At 43.8% G+C, this 15,721-nt stretch overlaps 1 protein-coding gene across 1 annotated transcript; it reads right to left on the bottom strand.

The window, feature by feature from the left end:
- Positions 1–396: 396 nt before the first annotated feature.
- Positions 397–15,219, bottom strand: PLD4 (phospholipase D family member 4). Its single transcript, XM_059474097.1, has 11 exons — positions 15,068–15,219; positions 12,042–12,131; positions 9,728–9,945; positions 8,884–9,067; positions 8,078–8,198; positions 7,606–7,733; positions 6,920–7,120; positions 6,389–6,528; positions 3,257–3,422; positions 2,159–2,255; positions 397–891 (listed from the first exon to the last, which is right to left on the bottom strand). The coding sequence occupies exons 1-11, from the start codon at positions 15,068–15,070 to the stop codon at positions 692–694; spliced, it is 1,548 nt and encodes a 515-aa protein (XP_059330080.1). The 5' UTR covers positions 15,071–15,219; the 3' UTR covers positions 397–691.
- Between the last annotated feature and the right edge of the window lie 502 nt (positions 15,220–15,721).

Genomic DNA, 15,721 nt, shown 5'->3' with positions numbered 1-15,721 from the left:
GCACCCATGGAGCAGCTTTGCCCTGCTCCCCATCCTGTTTGCTGCACAGGACTGACACACAGACATCCAAACACTCCCAGACTCTTCAGGTTCCACGGCAGCTGAGTTGGAAACTGGCCACAAAGTTAAATCCCAGGCATTTATCTCTAGCAGCTAGCCTCAACACTTAGAAACAGGTAATCTCAAATTTCTTCAACCAACATTAATCGCTGTCTCTAATTTCTAAATGCCTTTAAAAATCTGCCCTTCCTATTGTGGGTGATGATTATACATGGCTAAAAAGTTAAGGTGGCCAGGAGTTTTTAAAAAATATTTCAACACATGTAAGCAAACACTGTTAATGGAACTTTTAGGTTGAAATATATAGTTTCTAAAGATAAAATAGCAGAGCAATAATGATCTGTGTCTCTGATGTTTGCTTTAATGTCAGACAGCTTGTCATACATTGTATGCATTTCATTAACTCTGCAATGAGGTAATCACACCAAAAAATCAAACATCACACACTGACTGGTGGTTTTGCAGGTAGAGTCAACCATCAGAAATTCTCATGCCACCAGTGTGGATGCCACAAGGAAGTGATTTCTCTGACAAAGACAAAAAGAAGAGAGTTCCTTGATTTGCATGTGAACAAGATTCAAATACATTTTTTTGTTTCTATTTTAAGTGCACATTTCAATTCACTTCAGGTCTAATCCCATTTACAGTCTTTCTGTCCCTGCACATCTTCCAGATTCACCGCATATTGGGAATTCCAGTCTCGCTCAAAAAGATCTTTCATCTGTTCCTGGACAGGTTGTTGCCTTCTTTGCAGGTTGGTTGAATCCTGTTTGATAATTAGTCCCACACCAGCTGTATCAGTGAAGTAGTTTTCTGACCAATTGGAAGTCCCTGTGCAATGGAAAAGCAGCTGATTAGAAAACATTCATTTCCCAGTGTTCTGTTTGATCTCTGGGCTTTGTTGATTTGCTCTATGACTGCAAATCTCATTAGGACCAACGAGGCAGCAAAAATCAGGTCACCTCCTTCTTATGCCAGACCTCAGGTTTTGAAAACTTGCTATTAACTGCAACCCTGAAGGTTCATAACCTTCTGATTCATTACAGCCTGTGACAGAATGCACAAATCCACTCAAAAACATGGCAATAAAGTGCAATATTTGAGTAGTAAGAGAAGTAAAAGTAAGAGAAGTAAAAGCCAGTGTTTGACATGGGTTTCAGTGTTTGAAGAAAAAAGTCTGTAATTTACTTAATTCTCTTAACTTGTTAAAGGAAAACAAAAGAAGAAACGACTCCTGATCAATAAACCCTTGGGAGCTGTTCTGAGCTTGACACGCAAAGCCTGCTTCTAAACCAGGCAAAGCTGGAAATCCAGCTGCAGACATTGTCTGGGGCTCTCTCCAAATCAGGCACTGTGAACAATGCACACTCTATCACTTACACACTTGCCCTCGTGATCGCCTTAGCCAGAAAAATCTGCCAATTCCAGAAGGTGCTTAGGCGTGAAAACAAATCATCTGCATATCTGCCTTCAAGTATAAAACAGGTTATTGAAGTACTAAAGGCAACTGGAGCTGTGAACCCTCAGCCAGTTGGAAGATGAGGCTATTTACTGGAGTGTATTGCTGGGAGGTTGAGCTGGCTGAAGTGACAGAGCACTTTCACGTCTCCTTTTTTGAGGGTTCCTAATAAAAGAATGAAATGTAAACACCATCCTGGCTTTCAGGAATGGCACACAGTTGACATTACTGTTTTCTCATTTCCTTTCCTAGAATTCTGTTCAACAAACAGCGCATGGAATTAATTCCTCCCAGCAGTTTCCTCTTTATTAAAGCACTGTAATGTTATGGACTGGAGCACCAGCTATCCCTATGTCACTGTGAGCACACAGGCTGTGAAATCCCCGCTGTGCTTGTCACAGGCTGTGCACTCAGCCTTGTCACACTCTGCTCCTGATGGTTCACAGTCACATGAAGTAATCTCTTACTAAACCTGACCTACATTATTTTCTCCCCTTCATATCTGTTCTCCTTTACCTAGGACAGACTTTGCTTTATATGGCAAAATGAAGTATTTTTGGTATTGCAGCTGGTCCTATCTCAGCCTCAGTCCAGTAGATCTGGGGATACTGGAAATATTTGGAATAATGGAATACATACCGATGTAGGCTACTTTATCAGTGACCATGTACTTGTTGTGATTCACTCTCCCATGAGGAATGTTTGTGTGATTGAGAACAGGAACAATGAAGAGTTTCTGGAGGTAGAGGAATAAAAATTTTAACACAAATACTAGAGTGAAGAACAGACATCATGATTGGACAGTGCATGTTTTCTATAGTTTCAAAGAATGGAAGAGTGTGGGAAGAACAAAAGAGAACATACTGCATTCTGTTATTGAATAGACCACAGAAGAGATCTTACTCCTATCCAAGAAAACTAGCAAATAATTCTTCCACAATACATAAAACTGGATAAGCAATTAAGATCAGATACAGAAAATGTTTGCCTCACAATGTTCCATTAGTGACACAGCTATTATCATTACAGGGCAGACAATTAAATGCAGTTTTAAGCAGCTGTTTAATAGATTGCATTTACCACTGATTGCTGCTCTTATTTTGTGTGAGAATGGGCTGATCACAGACACAAGGGGTACTGTAGGCAACTATAATGCCTAACTTTTTGTGTTAACTCTTACCAAAATCTACATTTTCCTTTCTATTTTTTTTTCTGAAACCCACTCCTCCTTCTGTGGTATTTCTCTGTTGTGATTACTGCATCAAGTTGGGAGCATCCACACCATCCCCACTCCACCTGATGCATTCCAGCCTAATGCCTATGGCCTGTGTGCAATATTTAGTGTTCAATAACAGATCTATCTGTATAGGCACACAGTAGAGCTCTCAGTTTAAAAAAAATGGTATCAATTAGACCAACTTCACATGTTCCATGCAGGAAAAGGTCTCTGAGAGGAGCACTAAGTTATCATATAAACTGTTATTGTCACAGTGCTCAGCAAAAGCAGCTGCCTGGATAATGTCTCAAGTGCCACAGCCAGGCACATACCTGATATCACTAGTAGCTTGAAATAGCTGCTTCCTCAAAGATTTTATATTGGGCCTTATTTTCACAAAAACAGGAAGCAGTCACTGCAAAACCAGACAACCAGCTTCTCTAGAAGAAGCTCGTTCTCAGAAACCAGTGTGGGGCCATATCCTCCAGCTGCCTGTCCAAAATCAGGGTTTTGTTTCATACCACGTCGACGCTGATGTGGGCGTGTGGGTTGTCGAGGGCACGCAGGGACCTGAGGTAGTGGAGCATGGCTGGGTCTGTGTAGGCCCAGCAGCTGACCAGGAGCCGGACCCGCACTCGGTGGTTGAAAGCTGCACGTCTCAGGGCATTGTCAATGGCTGGCCAGTACCTGCAGAAAAGGAGGTAAAAAGGGATGTTTTTTAAAAACAGTTCACTAGAAAGCTGTGAAGTTAAACTGAGACTAGGAGTGATGATGCACAGATGGGGTTTTTGATCTCTAGTAAGTGAAGTACTCATGGCTTCCCTGGAGGTACAAACGAGGTTTCTGCCTTCTACCAAGTCTGTTCTTTTCACAGAACGTGCTTTGAGACCTCCAGACCCTGCCAAATTGGGGTGAAATTCATCCAAAAGTTTAAAGTTTGGTAAAGTGCACCTACACAGATACACAGGGTGGTGCCACCATCCTTATCTCCTTAGGAAACTGAAGGTAACAATAGCAACTCCAGGGTAAAGACAGTTCATACAGCAGAGTAAAAGGGCAGTGCAGAGCCCAGAGCAAAGTCTAAGAACCATTTTGCAGAATATGGCTTTTTCAGACCCCTGGAGACTGTTTCCAGTATCTGCAGTGGTCCTGTGCCATCAGCCAGCATGGGCAGGCTCCATCCCTCCCTGTTCTCCTTGTGTGTGCCCAAGGTAATAGACACAGCTGTGCCCTGAACGTGGGAAAATCCATTTTCCTGACCCTTGTGTTGGCTGTAGCTGTGGGGAACATCTTTAACATCCTTCACCCAGCTGCACAACACTAAGAGCTGGACAATGTGCATCCCAGGGCTGGTAACTCCAAACACCCACATGGCATTTTCACTGCACAGATCCTAACAAATGCTGCACAGAGGGAGAGGGGCATGTTTAGTATAGATTGGAGGGCTGATAACAGAGAGAGATCCAGCATTTGCTCACAGTCCCATGAGCAATGATGAATTAATTTGCCTAACTTAACCCTTTTGGTCTTATGTACAAAGGCCTGAATTCTCTGATCCTCCCCTGTGCATCGTCCTATCGCAATCAATGGCCTGGCCACGTGCTCTGAGGCTCAGGCTTGACTTACAAAACCTGAAAAGCTTGGAAAATCATGCTATTTGAAATGCAATTTTTGAATGGTTTCAATTTTTAAAATATATCAGTTTCTAGTTGATTAACACTCAGGCATTAGACAGCAGCTTTGTTTCCTCTGCCTCAGCTGCTGGAGGAACCTAACCTGAACTAATCAGCTTCAATTCATGGCACTACAGCTGGTTGCTGTGGAGATAACCCGAGGCCCTGGGCCACTTTCCCTGGGCCTTTCAAACCCTTGTTTGCATCTGATCAGCCCAAGATGTCACAAACTGTGGATTAAGCCTTCAGATGAAGAATAAGGAGTATTAATGCACTCAGTCCTAAGGGGGAAAAGAGACTTTCTGGGAACTTACTCCCAGAAAGATGAGTGGGTTCTCAGAAGATGAGAAACCCAGAGACTCAATGGTATTACATATAAACTGCAAATCCTCTGAGATGCTGGATTTATTAAAGATATCCTCCAAGTAGAGGCTAGTCTCGATTTTGTTTCTTGGACAGTAGAATTATCTGCCTCTCTCTATTATCCTAAAATCTTCCCCTAACACACCTATGCCTCAGCTGAACAACAGAGGCTTTACAGAGTTGTGGCAGAGGGACACGATGCATGATATCATTCTGGCTGAATGGCAGCCTAGAGCTTACCCTATTCAACAAGACATCTTGTACATAATTCTTTCACTTGAACTTCTTTCTCAGCTCATTTAGCTGGTTGGAATGGAAAACTCAGAAAAGTTGTAAGCAGATAATTCAGAGCACTTGGTTGCACATAAACATCCCAATTCAAGCATATCTAAGAGGATTTTGGAGTCTTAGTGCTGCTGTGTAACTTTCTGTGCTGCTCAGGTTTGGGTTCTGTGCAGAGCCTGCGCAGTTCTGCTGAGCCTTGGGCAGTCTCTGGACCAGGGCAGTGGTTCAGGCTCAAGGCCAGGCTGGATGGGGCTTTGAGCAGCCTGGTCTAGTGGAAAGGGTCCCTGCCCATGGCACAGGAGGGGAGGAATGAGATGTTCTGTAGCCCAAACCATTCTATGATTCTGTGATTACTCCAGATCACCATTATCACCTTATCTCTGAAGCTGCTGCTGGAACTTAGATGGAATTATTAAAAACAAAACAAAAACCCCAAACAGCAACCAAAAAAACCCCCTCAACAACAGCAACAATAAAACACCAACCCCCAAACAAACAAAAAACCCAGAAGTTTCTTTAGAGACTGTTTCAGCTCTCACTGCAAAGGTCAGGAGAGTCAAGAACCACCCTCTATACTATTGGTCAAGTGCATCAAGCAAGAAATAGAGCAGGAAGTCAAGACTCTTCACAAGTAAAGGACAGCAAGAAAGAAAAACGGGAGCAAGAAAGGAGAGCACAGCAATGTTTTCTCTGAAAAATCTGATGTCAGATAAATTTCTGGTGTTCCCTTTCCTCTCTCAATTCATAAAGCTGCTGTGTTGAATTTTGGAGGATGCTGGACCTGACTGTCCCTAGTGTGACATGTCACAGCTTTTCTGCTGTGTGTAGAGCACAGGAGGCTGCTCCAGAGCACTAGCAAAGCACACAGGTGTTGGTAATCATCCTTCCTGCAGCATCAGGACTGGAATCACAGAATCCTGGAATTGTCAGGTTCTGGAAAAGACCTTTAAGGTCATCAAGTCCAACTCTCAGCCCAGCAGCAGCACCATGTTCACCACTAAACCATGTACTCAAGTGCCATAGCCACAGAATTTTTAAACACTTTCAGGGATGGTGGCTCCACCACTTCCCTGAGTAGCCTGTTCCAATATCTGACAACCCTTTCCGTGAATTTCTTTATCCTAATATCCAATCTAAACCTCCCCTGGCACAACTTGAGGCTGTTTCCTCTCACCCTGTCCCTTGGTATGTGGGAGGCACAGTCTATGAATGCAGAGCAAAGCCTCTCTCCATTCTGAATATTTTCATCGCAGAAGGAGGGGAATAATATGTTTTTTTTTTTTTTTCTTTAAATAGTACAAGTAGCTGGTTTGCTCAGGATTGAAATTGTACCTTTTTGGTTGAATAAAACGGCTGGTAGGGAAATATTCCATAACAGAAACATAGACAAACTCCTGTGCCTGGCTGATGATACTGAGTATAGCATGGAGGTCACGGGTGCGACCTTCTGGGCAAAATGCTGGAGGAGAAGCCTGGAAAAAAAAAAAAGAAAATATGTAGATCAGTGATTTTTTTTTTTTTTTAATCTCAGACTCCTTTGTGTTTAGATCTGTCTGCTTTTCACTAAAATATCACAAAGCACTTGAGATGGATCACCATCTTTCCTCATGCCTTCCATATCTGGCTGGGTCAGATATTTATTGATGTATTGAGCCTACTGGTGATTAAAAGAGACCTGCACACTGTTCCTGCCATACAATTTGACAGCTTCTGCTGAGTTTATCCCTATCCTTTGAACATCCCAGAGAAACCTAAGGAACAAATTATTATCCACCTGGAACACAAGCAGGACTGCTGAAGAAACTTTCCTGCTCAATCCTTAAACACTTTACAATCTGTCGTGTTATTTTCAAACATACTTACAGAAAAATAGGTTTTTGTCAAGATTCCATTAAATTCTACTTCCAGAGGATGATGCTTGTTAATGTGGGTTGAGTAATTAAGAGGCCAAGGGGCTGGGATGGTAGCATTAGGATATCCAACATCCCAGTAGGTACTAAATGTTTTCCAGAGGTCTTGGGCCAAGCAGCTGCAGTTATACATCACAGCACCAAACTCCTTCACCTGCAAAGAGAGCAAGCCATGTCACAGCCCCAGAAGGAGCCACCTCCAGGGGTTTCCGTAGCGGGATAGAATACAAGAAAATAAAGGTAGTACAGAAAGTAATCTTACTCCTAAAGAGCTGCAACTGGGCTAATTATTAAAGATTAGGAGCAGGCCTGATTTTAACAGGCCACAACTGTAGCCAATAAGAAGAAGAGTGCTATAAAAGAATGGGTTTGTTGGTTGAGGGGGGAACTGGAGTCACCTGGCTACTGTGAGAAGAAGGAAGAGTTGGTGCTTAGAGGAGATGCCCATGAGAAACACCAAGGAGGTACAAAGCTCTTGCATTAAGAGGACAACAATATGGAACCTTTGCAATGTAATGACGACAGGTTTCTTTGCTGTTTCTTCTGGTCTTACAATGTTTTACATCATTATGATTTTTCTCTATCTGCTAGGATGTGAGTTTTCCCTCGGACTTCTGAATATAGAGCAGCAGATGTTACCTGAGATAAAGATCTCCAGTCCATGTTTGCGCTACCAATATATACGTGTTTCATGTCTACTATCCAGAATTTGCTATGCAACACTCCTCCTGTCAAATGTCCAAAATCAATCTTTTTCACATGAGCCCCTGAAGAAAGAGAGGGGAAAAAAGAGTTTAATACAGCACAGAGGTGGTTCCTCAACAGCCAGAACACATCTGCATGTCTGGCTCTTGCAGGCAGTAGCAACTACCAAAATTCACAAGCACTCATTTCTGGGAATCCAGTAACTTGAAAAAACAATATGCTAAATGTGAACTTTCAGAAGATCCTAAAGAGCACAGAAAAAAAGCATGAACTAGTGAGCAGATGGTGCTTGTCCTGTGAACCCTTGTAAGCACTACATCAGAACAGGCCTTGGAAACCAGGTTTCCCACAGATGCCTTTTTGCAATACAGCAGCTGTGAGTGGATCACTGAAGGGAAATAATTACCTTTTTCCTCTAAAATCTCAAGGTCCCTTGATTTTGTAGCCAGAGTTGGTGAGCTTGCTGCAATATACAAAGAGACATTCTGTGCAAGTAACCTCTCAAACCTCTGCAGAATATCTTCACCCTGTGTAGGGGGACACAGTATGGGAAATGTAGAATGTAATCTTATCCCCCAATGAGTTGCAGCTGGAACCCATTACTAAAGATTAGGAGCAGGCCTGATGATAACAGGCAACACCTGTAGCCAATAAGAACAAGTGGCATAAAAGAGTGAATTGGTGGGAAGAGGAGGGAGAGAAGCTAGAGGAGTCAGATGGCTGCTGCAAGGACCAAGACTCCCTAAGTCAGTGCTTAGAGGAGATGCCTGCGAGAAACATCAAGGTATGAAACTCTAGTGCTATGGAATCCTTGCATCATAATGATAAAAGAACTCATGATATATAAGACAACATATAATGATAATAGAACTGTTATAATGTATATGACAACAACCCTGTGTGTGAATTATTTTTTATATTTTGTTACAGAAGGTGTAGTAAGAGATATGCAAGGACAATGTTACTAATGGGTACTTCCTTTGAAGAACCCCAGCACAAGGAAGGTCAGAAATTTCACTTATTTCAGCCTAACTTGACTAAAGGAGGAAAGTTGGAGTCTTGCTTAAAAAAAGCATGGGAAACCTTCCTGGATGTGCAGGAGGAGTTAAGCAATGTCTGGGAGACAGACCACATAGCCAGTCTGTCTGTCCTCTACCACATGGACATGAGGAAAAACAACCACAGACATGCTTGCTGCTGATTTTACCTTACCTGCTTGGAAGAGGAATCATTGACACCAATATCCTTCCCAGTGAGAGACCAGTAGTAAGAAGCCACGTACACTTTTTCCTGGGCTAGATCAAGCAGTTTTGTCCAGGCTTGGTACAAGGGTTTGGCTGCAGTGCTGTTTATCTCGAAGGGTAAGTCATATGGAACATTTTCCACAAGTTCAAAGCTGCAATGGCAATTTTGTGTTGTGAAGCAAGTGGCTGTGACCCCAGCAGGACACCAAGGACCTGTCAGGCTGCACATTTGGCCATGCTGGGTGCCAGCCTCCACAGCAAACAAGAGGAGCTGGACAAACAGGCTGGCAGTGCTCCCTACCCCTAGTTTTTGTAGCCAGGTTTATATTGCTGTACAGTGACCTCCCAAATTCAGCAGAATAGTTTCTCAGTAGCCATTCTGAGATTTTCATTTTACCCTGCCTAAGATGTGGAGAAAATCAAGCCCCCCATAGCTGGATGTTGCTAGGGCACCCTCTTCACCCTCTCCCAGCACAGACATTCCCTGCCCCTCCAGCCTCTGAGAAAGGCTGCTCTGCCAGCTGTTGACACTGCTGCCACAAAAGGAGGGTGGGCAGAGGAGGAATGGAGCTGGGATGAACGTTACAGGCACAGAACTGGGAGCAGAGCTGTGACATTGCACCTCACAGCAGGCAGCTGCCAATTACCCAGTGCGTAAGCAGCACCCCCAAATTAGCACTCCTCCCAAATTAGTGGTGCTTCATCACTTATGATACAGTGAGAAGAGAATAAAACCCATGCTGATATTATCAGTACTGTAGCTATTTCTCCCTCTGGTGATGACTTCTCCATGTGCCATCTACCTGACTCACCTGCAGGAGTCATTGCATCTGTTGGTGGCTTCTGGGATATCCCCATAGAGTCCTTCTTCCTCTGGGAGATCTCTGTACAGTCCTTCCTCCTCCACATTTCTGTAAATGCTGACAATTGCTGCTTTTTCTCCGTTACCATCAGCTGTGCTGTCCATGCTCAGGAAGTAAAAAGCCATCAGGACCAGACCAAGAGTCAGAATTGCCCCCAAGATTTGAAACTGGAACAGAACCCACAGAGGAGAAGATTTAAGTGAACACCAAGGCATTGATGCACCAGCTCACGGATGACTACCTGTGCAGGTGAATAAATCACAATCTTGGAATGGGAGATCTGCTTGCAGCTACTCCAGACAATGTTCTCAGGTGCAGCACTGAAAGTGAGGAACCGTTCAAGGTCTGCTTGAACAGGGCCCTGAGCAGCCTGATCTAATTGAAGATGGCCCTTCCTCTGCAGGGGATTTGGATTAGATGAGCTTTAAAAGGTCCCTTTAAACTCAAATGAGGTGCAGTGAGAAGGACCAGAAGTTGCCAAGATTTTACACATTGAAACCCCAAAATCAGGGAATAAAGGTAAACAAAGAGACAGGAGAATAAATTAAGGAAATAAAATGCTAAAAAAAACAAAAGAGAAAATTCTGAAACTAAGTGAAAACAATAAAAGGCAATAGGATGACACAATGTGCAGGGAAATGGACCAAAGCTTGCCCAGTTGATCCTCATTGAAATGGCAAGATTTCATTCCCTTCCTAAAATTTCATGAAATCTTGAAATCAGAGAATCAAGTGGAACAAACACTCTGGAGAGGAGATATGATCAAATACAGTGCAATTAGGGGAAAAAAAAACATTTTGAATGGTGTTGGTTTATGTTTAGTTCCATTTTCTAGTTTAATTTTTTTGTGCCAACATATCAATCCCTTGTTTTTTTTCCAAGATTTTGTGATTAATTTGACATTGATCAGCTTTATTTTAGCACAGGACCAATGGATGCTCAACAAAATTTCTACCAAAATCAAAATAAGGAAATTTCTAACACAAGATTAGCTGTGGCTAATCTAAGCCAAGCATTACCATAAAAAGGAAGTTTGTGTTGTCAGGGGAGAAAAAACAGTTCAGAAAGTATCAGCGGCAGAAAGACATTTTGTGGTTTCTGAACACGTTCTGGTTTTGTCTTAAACCTCCCTTAATTGAAACTACAAAAATCTAATTTATCCATGTGCACAGTATTCCCAAGTCATTTTAGTGTGGTGAGTTAGTTTCATTTCCCTTTTGCTGCGCTTTCAATTTTTATCCTGAATGTAGATGGAAAAAAACAAAAAGTAGCCTGGCTACCTGCTAGCTTCAGCTCTGCAGTCCAGCCACTCACATGCTGAAAATTTTAGCACCAGGCTCTAAATGCTGCCCTGTACTGAGCAGGAAAAGACAACCAGGCACACATGCAGATCTATTTCCCCCCAGTAATTGTCATGGCTGGCTCCCCATGGCAATTTGGGGGAGCTGGAACCATCCAGCAGCCTCTGATAGGCACCACGGAATTCAGAGCTGAGCTTCTGAGCCTCCAGGCAGGAGAATTGAGTCTGGGGGTGGTCCTGAGGCAGCAGTCATAAATCTGAGCTCCCAAAAGGGCACATGGGGAAACCACGCAGAAACCACTTGCCTCTGAAAGTTTCAGTTTCTGTGTGGATAAAGCTGCTTGCTTTTAATCTTCTCTGCTTTTCTCAAAATCTACAGTGCTGACATAGATTTCAGGCATTGATTTGAATAAAATAATCATCTTTAGGCTATCTACTTAAATTTTTGCCCTCTGGCTTTTTCTCCACCCTACCACAAAAAAAAAAAAAAACAAAAATCTCACCTACTTTTAACAGTTCCACATTTCATCACATGAACCTGTTAGCAAGACAGGTTTCAGAAGTTATTTCTAAGATAAGAAATCTATTTTGCAGTCACATCATGGCTGTCACCATGCTGTGCACTGTGATGTCCAGGTACTCTGGGCATCTGAATAAATGAATACATGAATAAACACTGTGCCAGAGGTGGAAGTGAGGCTGTTTGTATGACTGTGGTTTCCTTGTCCTGAGCCAGACAGCGCTGCAGGATTTATCTCCACATTGCTCCCTCTGGGCAAGGTTTGATCAGTCTACCGGATAAATCAATGAGGGTTTTGTCACTCACTTGTTTACAAATGGGATTGAAACCTACACAGTTTTCTAAAATGGCCAATAAAATAATTCTCAACCTGTAATTTCTTTTCAGAAATGTCAGCACCATCTCAGCCCTTGTAAGCAAATGTGGTGCATCCCAATAATTACCGTTTTGACGTCTTTTTGATTGTTCACGCCTAATTTCATGTTGGAGGACTCATCAAACATCAGGGATGTTTTTAATGCTTTTTTCACGATCTGAAAAACAGAAATGTATGCAAGGGGAAAAATAAAGCTTTATGACAACATTTGTGTACAGCCAATTACAGACAAAAAGTGCAGGTTAGTGCCACTGCTTTACACAGTGCTCTGAGATTTGAGCATGGATCTGTGCATCATCCTCCTGTATTATGGCTCTTGAGTGACATTAACAGATTCCAAAGTGACAGAGAGACATGTCCCCACTGTTTTCCTCCAGCGCTCTCTACAGACAAAAATCCCTGCAGTAATTAATGTGTAAACAGCTGCATCACTGCCTCTTGCAGCCATCCTTCAACACCCACTTTTGTCCTGTTGCAAGAGAACATGTTTGCCAACAAGCAGTAATTAAATGCAGAAGCAGTGGGTGATGGTGTGCAGAGCATCAGCCTCATCCTGCATGTGACTCTGTCAGGCTTCTGCTCTCTTCCTCTGCCTGTTGTCTTCAATGCCAGCATCTCTTCCAGAAGTGACTCTGTTAAGGGGACAGGGACCTGTCCCCTTAACAGAAATACAAACTTGAAATTTTGTTTGTATTTCAAACAGGAGAGTTTGAAATACAAACTCTCCTGTTGCAGTCATCACTCTAGAAAATAAGTTTTCTTTTCTTTCTCAGGCAGTATTTCTCCAATCTTTTGTTACCACCAGCAGAGGCAACCATAAGAGCAAATACCAAATATGCCAATATGACAGCAGATGGCCAGACAGGGGGAGCTGGCACTTGCCTATTTTACCTCCTCAAAAACTTGACACATGCCCAGTGGGTCATGAATCATCCCTGCATTGGCAGAGGTGAATTTACACAGCAGTAGCCTGATGACACTTTTCATTCTGAGAAGCAAGAAGCAGATCCTGGGGTGGAGCAGATCTCAGAAGGTTCCACCAGATGACACCTCCACCTGTCCAGTCCCTGCATGCCTGTTCTGACCCCCAAACCCCTGGGTTTTTGTGGCCTGGAGGATGAACCTGCTGCAGCAGTTCTGGGTGTGGAGTTGCTCTGTGTGTGGCCACACTCAAACAAGGTTTATGTAGGAAGGATCCTGCCAGGCTTGTCCCATCCACCTTGCCATATGTCACAGCTGTTGTCACCTGAACTGGGTGGGCTCACAGTGTCTGCCCTCCCCCAGCAGCAAAGCAGCATGGCCACACACATTCCCTGCTGCTTCCAGCTCCTGCCCACTCCTCCTTTCTGTATGGGTGCTGTGGCTGCATGGAGCAGGCAGGGGTTGGACACAGCCCCAAAGGCTTCCTCAAGTCACTGGAACTGGTGGGGCTGAACCAAAGAGGTGGAGGATGGACAGGAAGACAAGGGAAGAGGGTCTGAAACAGACTTGGGGAATGCAGAGAGGGATGTGGAAAGGGAGGGCCACAGGAGAGAATGACAAAGATGGAAAAGGTGGGGAGGGAAGAAAAGGTACAAACACTCCTGCTTAAAAGCATCCTGGAGCTGCATAGAAGAAAGCCCTGCTTCCATTTCAGGACCTGCTTGTTGTTATCAGCTGCAATCACTGAGCAGGGCCCACTTCCCAAAGCAGTTTTACTCACACTTTTCACTGTCACTTCCTTTTGCTGCCCCAGGCTCAGCTGCAAGCTCTTCCACTAGAAATAGTTACAAATGCTGGCAGGTAAACATCCACTCTCCCAGCCTTGGAGAAATGGAGTGGCTGCCAGCAGTGAAGGACAGTTGGCCATTCCCACAGCTCTGAAATCCCAGTTCATGTTTTCAGCACAGAATAAAGACCCACTGTCTTACCCCAAAGAGCTGACAGCCCAAACAGATGGGGGATATAACCCCACACAGAGAAAGGTGTGACAGCAACACACATGAGAGGAAGTGGTCCCATTGCAACCCAGAAATCTTAGTGGGTGGAGAGGGAAGAGAAGCAAGAGTGAAGATGTGAAAGAGCTGGGTAGAAAGTGAGGTAGAGGTATTTTAAAGGAGGAGAAGAAAGGTTTCTGACAAACAGCAGCAGCCCTTCAGGCTGGGCCAGGAGAGCCCACTGAGGCTGCAGGTCACACTGCACAGCTTGTGGCTTTGGCACAGCTGTCCCAATTAGCTGGGCTTGCCAGGAACAAGCACCAGGAGTGCTTCTCATCCCAGGACTGGAGCTGAGAGGTGTAGAGGTGTCCCTCTGGCTCCCTTGTCCCTCTGGCTCCCAAAGCCCCATGTGGTGACCCAGGCAGTGTCTTGGTAGGAAACTGCAGGTGTCAGTGCTATGAGAGCCACGTGATGGCCTCAGATGGATGGAGCTTACCAGAAACAACTTGTTTCACTTCTCTTTTTCAGCAACAATTACAAAATGTCTTCCAAAAGCAGCGTTTTTCTTAAAATACGAAGGTGAACAGATTTTGTATGTGCTGTGACAGAATCATCTACCATTCTGTTCAAACAAAGCACTTCCTGATGTTTTTGACTAGTGATGGGTTGAAGTCCCACCTGCTGTACAGAAGTTGTGAGAACTCCTCTAAAACAGTTTTATTTTCAAGAAGGGAAACATCACAGAAACAACCAGAATTCTTAAGAATAATATTGTAGCTAGTCACCAATTAATTACAGCTCCCTCAAAGTTTTCAGGGCTTTGCCAGCTGCCAGTTTCAATGACTGAATGAAGTTCATCCAAGAGCAATAAATATAAGCGCTATTAGCATTGCTGCACAGGCTGGGGCACCAGCTGATGCCACTCTGCGGAGTACCCACAGGACACTGCTGTTTGTAACATTAAGGTTGCTTTGTCTTTGCCTCTGAAATACCTCTTGGAACTTTTCTCCACCAGCCAGAAATTCTGTCAGACTTTGAATTCCAAACAGAACAATGTGATTTTTCACTGTACCAAATCCTCCCCAGGAGCTGTCTGAAGTTCCTCAGATGAACAAGATGCATTCATCTCTCCATGGCCACCCCCCAGCTCCCTCAAGATGAAGACAAAGGCACTTACCATCCTGGAAGGTCTCCTCCTGTGTGGATGTCCCCCTGAATTCTGATGTTACTCCCAGCCTTGTGTACAAAAGGCAACACTCATGCTCTGTCAGCACATTTGTTTAGGGTTCTTCTGGTTTTTTCCCCTCCTGCTGTAGATCACTTCCTCTTAGACACTGAGTCTCACAATGTGTACTGACAGGGTACTGAGTTATCCTCCAGTTGTTGTGACCCAGTTCTTAAACTCTGGGTCCTGATCTTCACATGTTTGCCATAACTTGCTCTGTTGGATGGCACAGCTCCCACTCAGTGGTGGAAAGTCAGAGTCCACATCAGCATGAGAAGACACTGCTTGGAAGGGCTGCTCAGCTTTGGTGCTGTTAGAAGCCCAAACATGGCTCTATTTTCACTGCACTATTCTTAACCAGAAACTTCATTTTAGGCAAACAAACCCTCCAAAACAAACTCTCTACAAAGTTTTTTTTTTTTTTTTTGAGAGCACAGTCGTGGTTGGACAAGCACAAGGGAGCAAAGCAGCTCCTTTGAGACAATGCAGCCCTCATCTTGAACATGTGGCATTTGGAATTTGCAGTGATGCTGTTCAGGGGTTATATCTGACACTGAGTTTGGGCCAGCTTCTAAGAAATTATGCCTTCTATAAAAATCCAAAGGT

This window comes from Ammospiza nelsoni, chromosome 6 (genome assembly GCF_027579445.1).
Source record: "Ammospiza nelsoni isolate bAmmNel1 chromosome 6, bAmmNel1.pri, whole genome shotgun sequence".
In the NCBI taxonomy this organism is placed as follows: Eukaryota; Metazoa; Chordata; class Aves; order Passeriformes; family Passerellidae; genus Ammospiza; species Ammospiza nelsoni.
Note: the sequence above shows the minus strand (reverse complement) of the source record. Positions and strands in the feature narration are given on the sequence as shown.

Coding starts and splice junctions, on each gene's coding strand:
- PLD4 (XM_059474097.1), bottom strand. Junction 7,121..7,605: donor ACTGGAGATCTTTATCTCAG/GTAACATCTGCT, acceptor CTCTCTTTGCAG/GTGAAGGAGTTTGGTGCTGT. Junction 6,529..6,919: donor TGACAAAAACCTATTTTTCT/GTAAGTATGTTT, acceptor TTTTTTTTCCAG/GCTTCTCCTCCAGCATTTTG.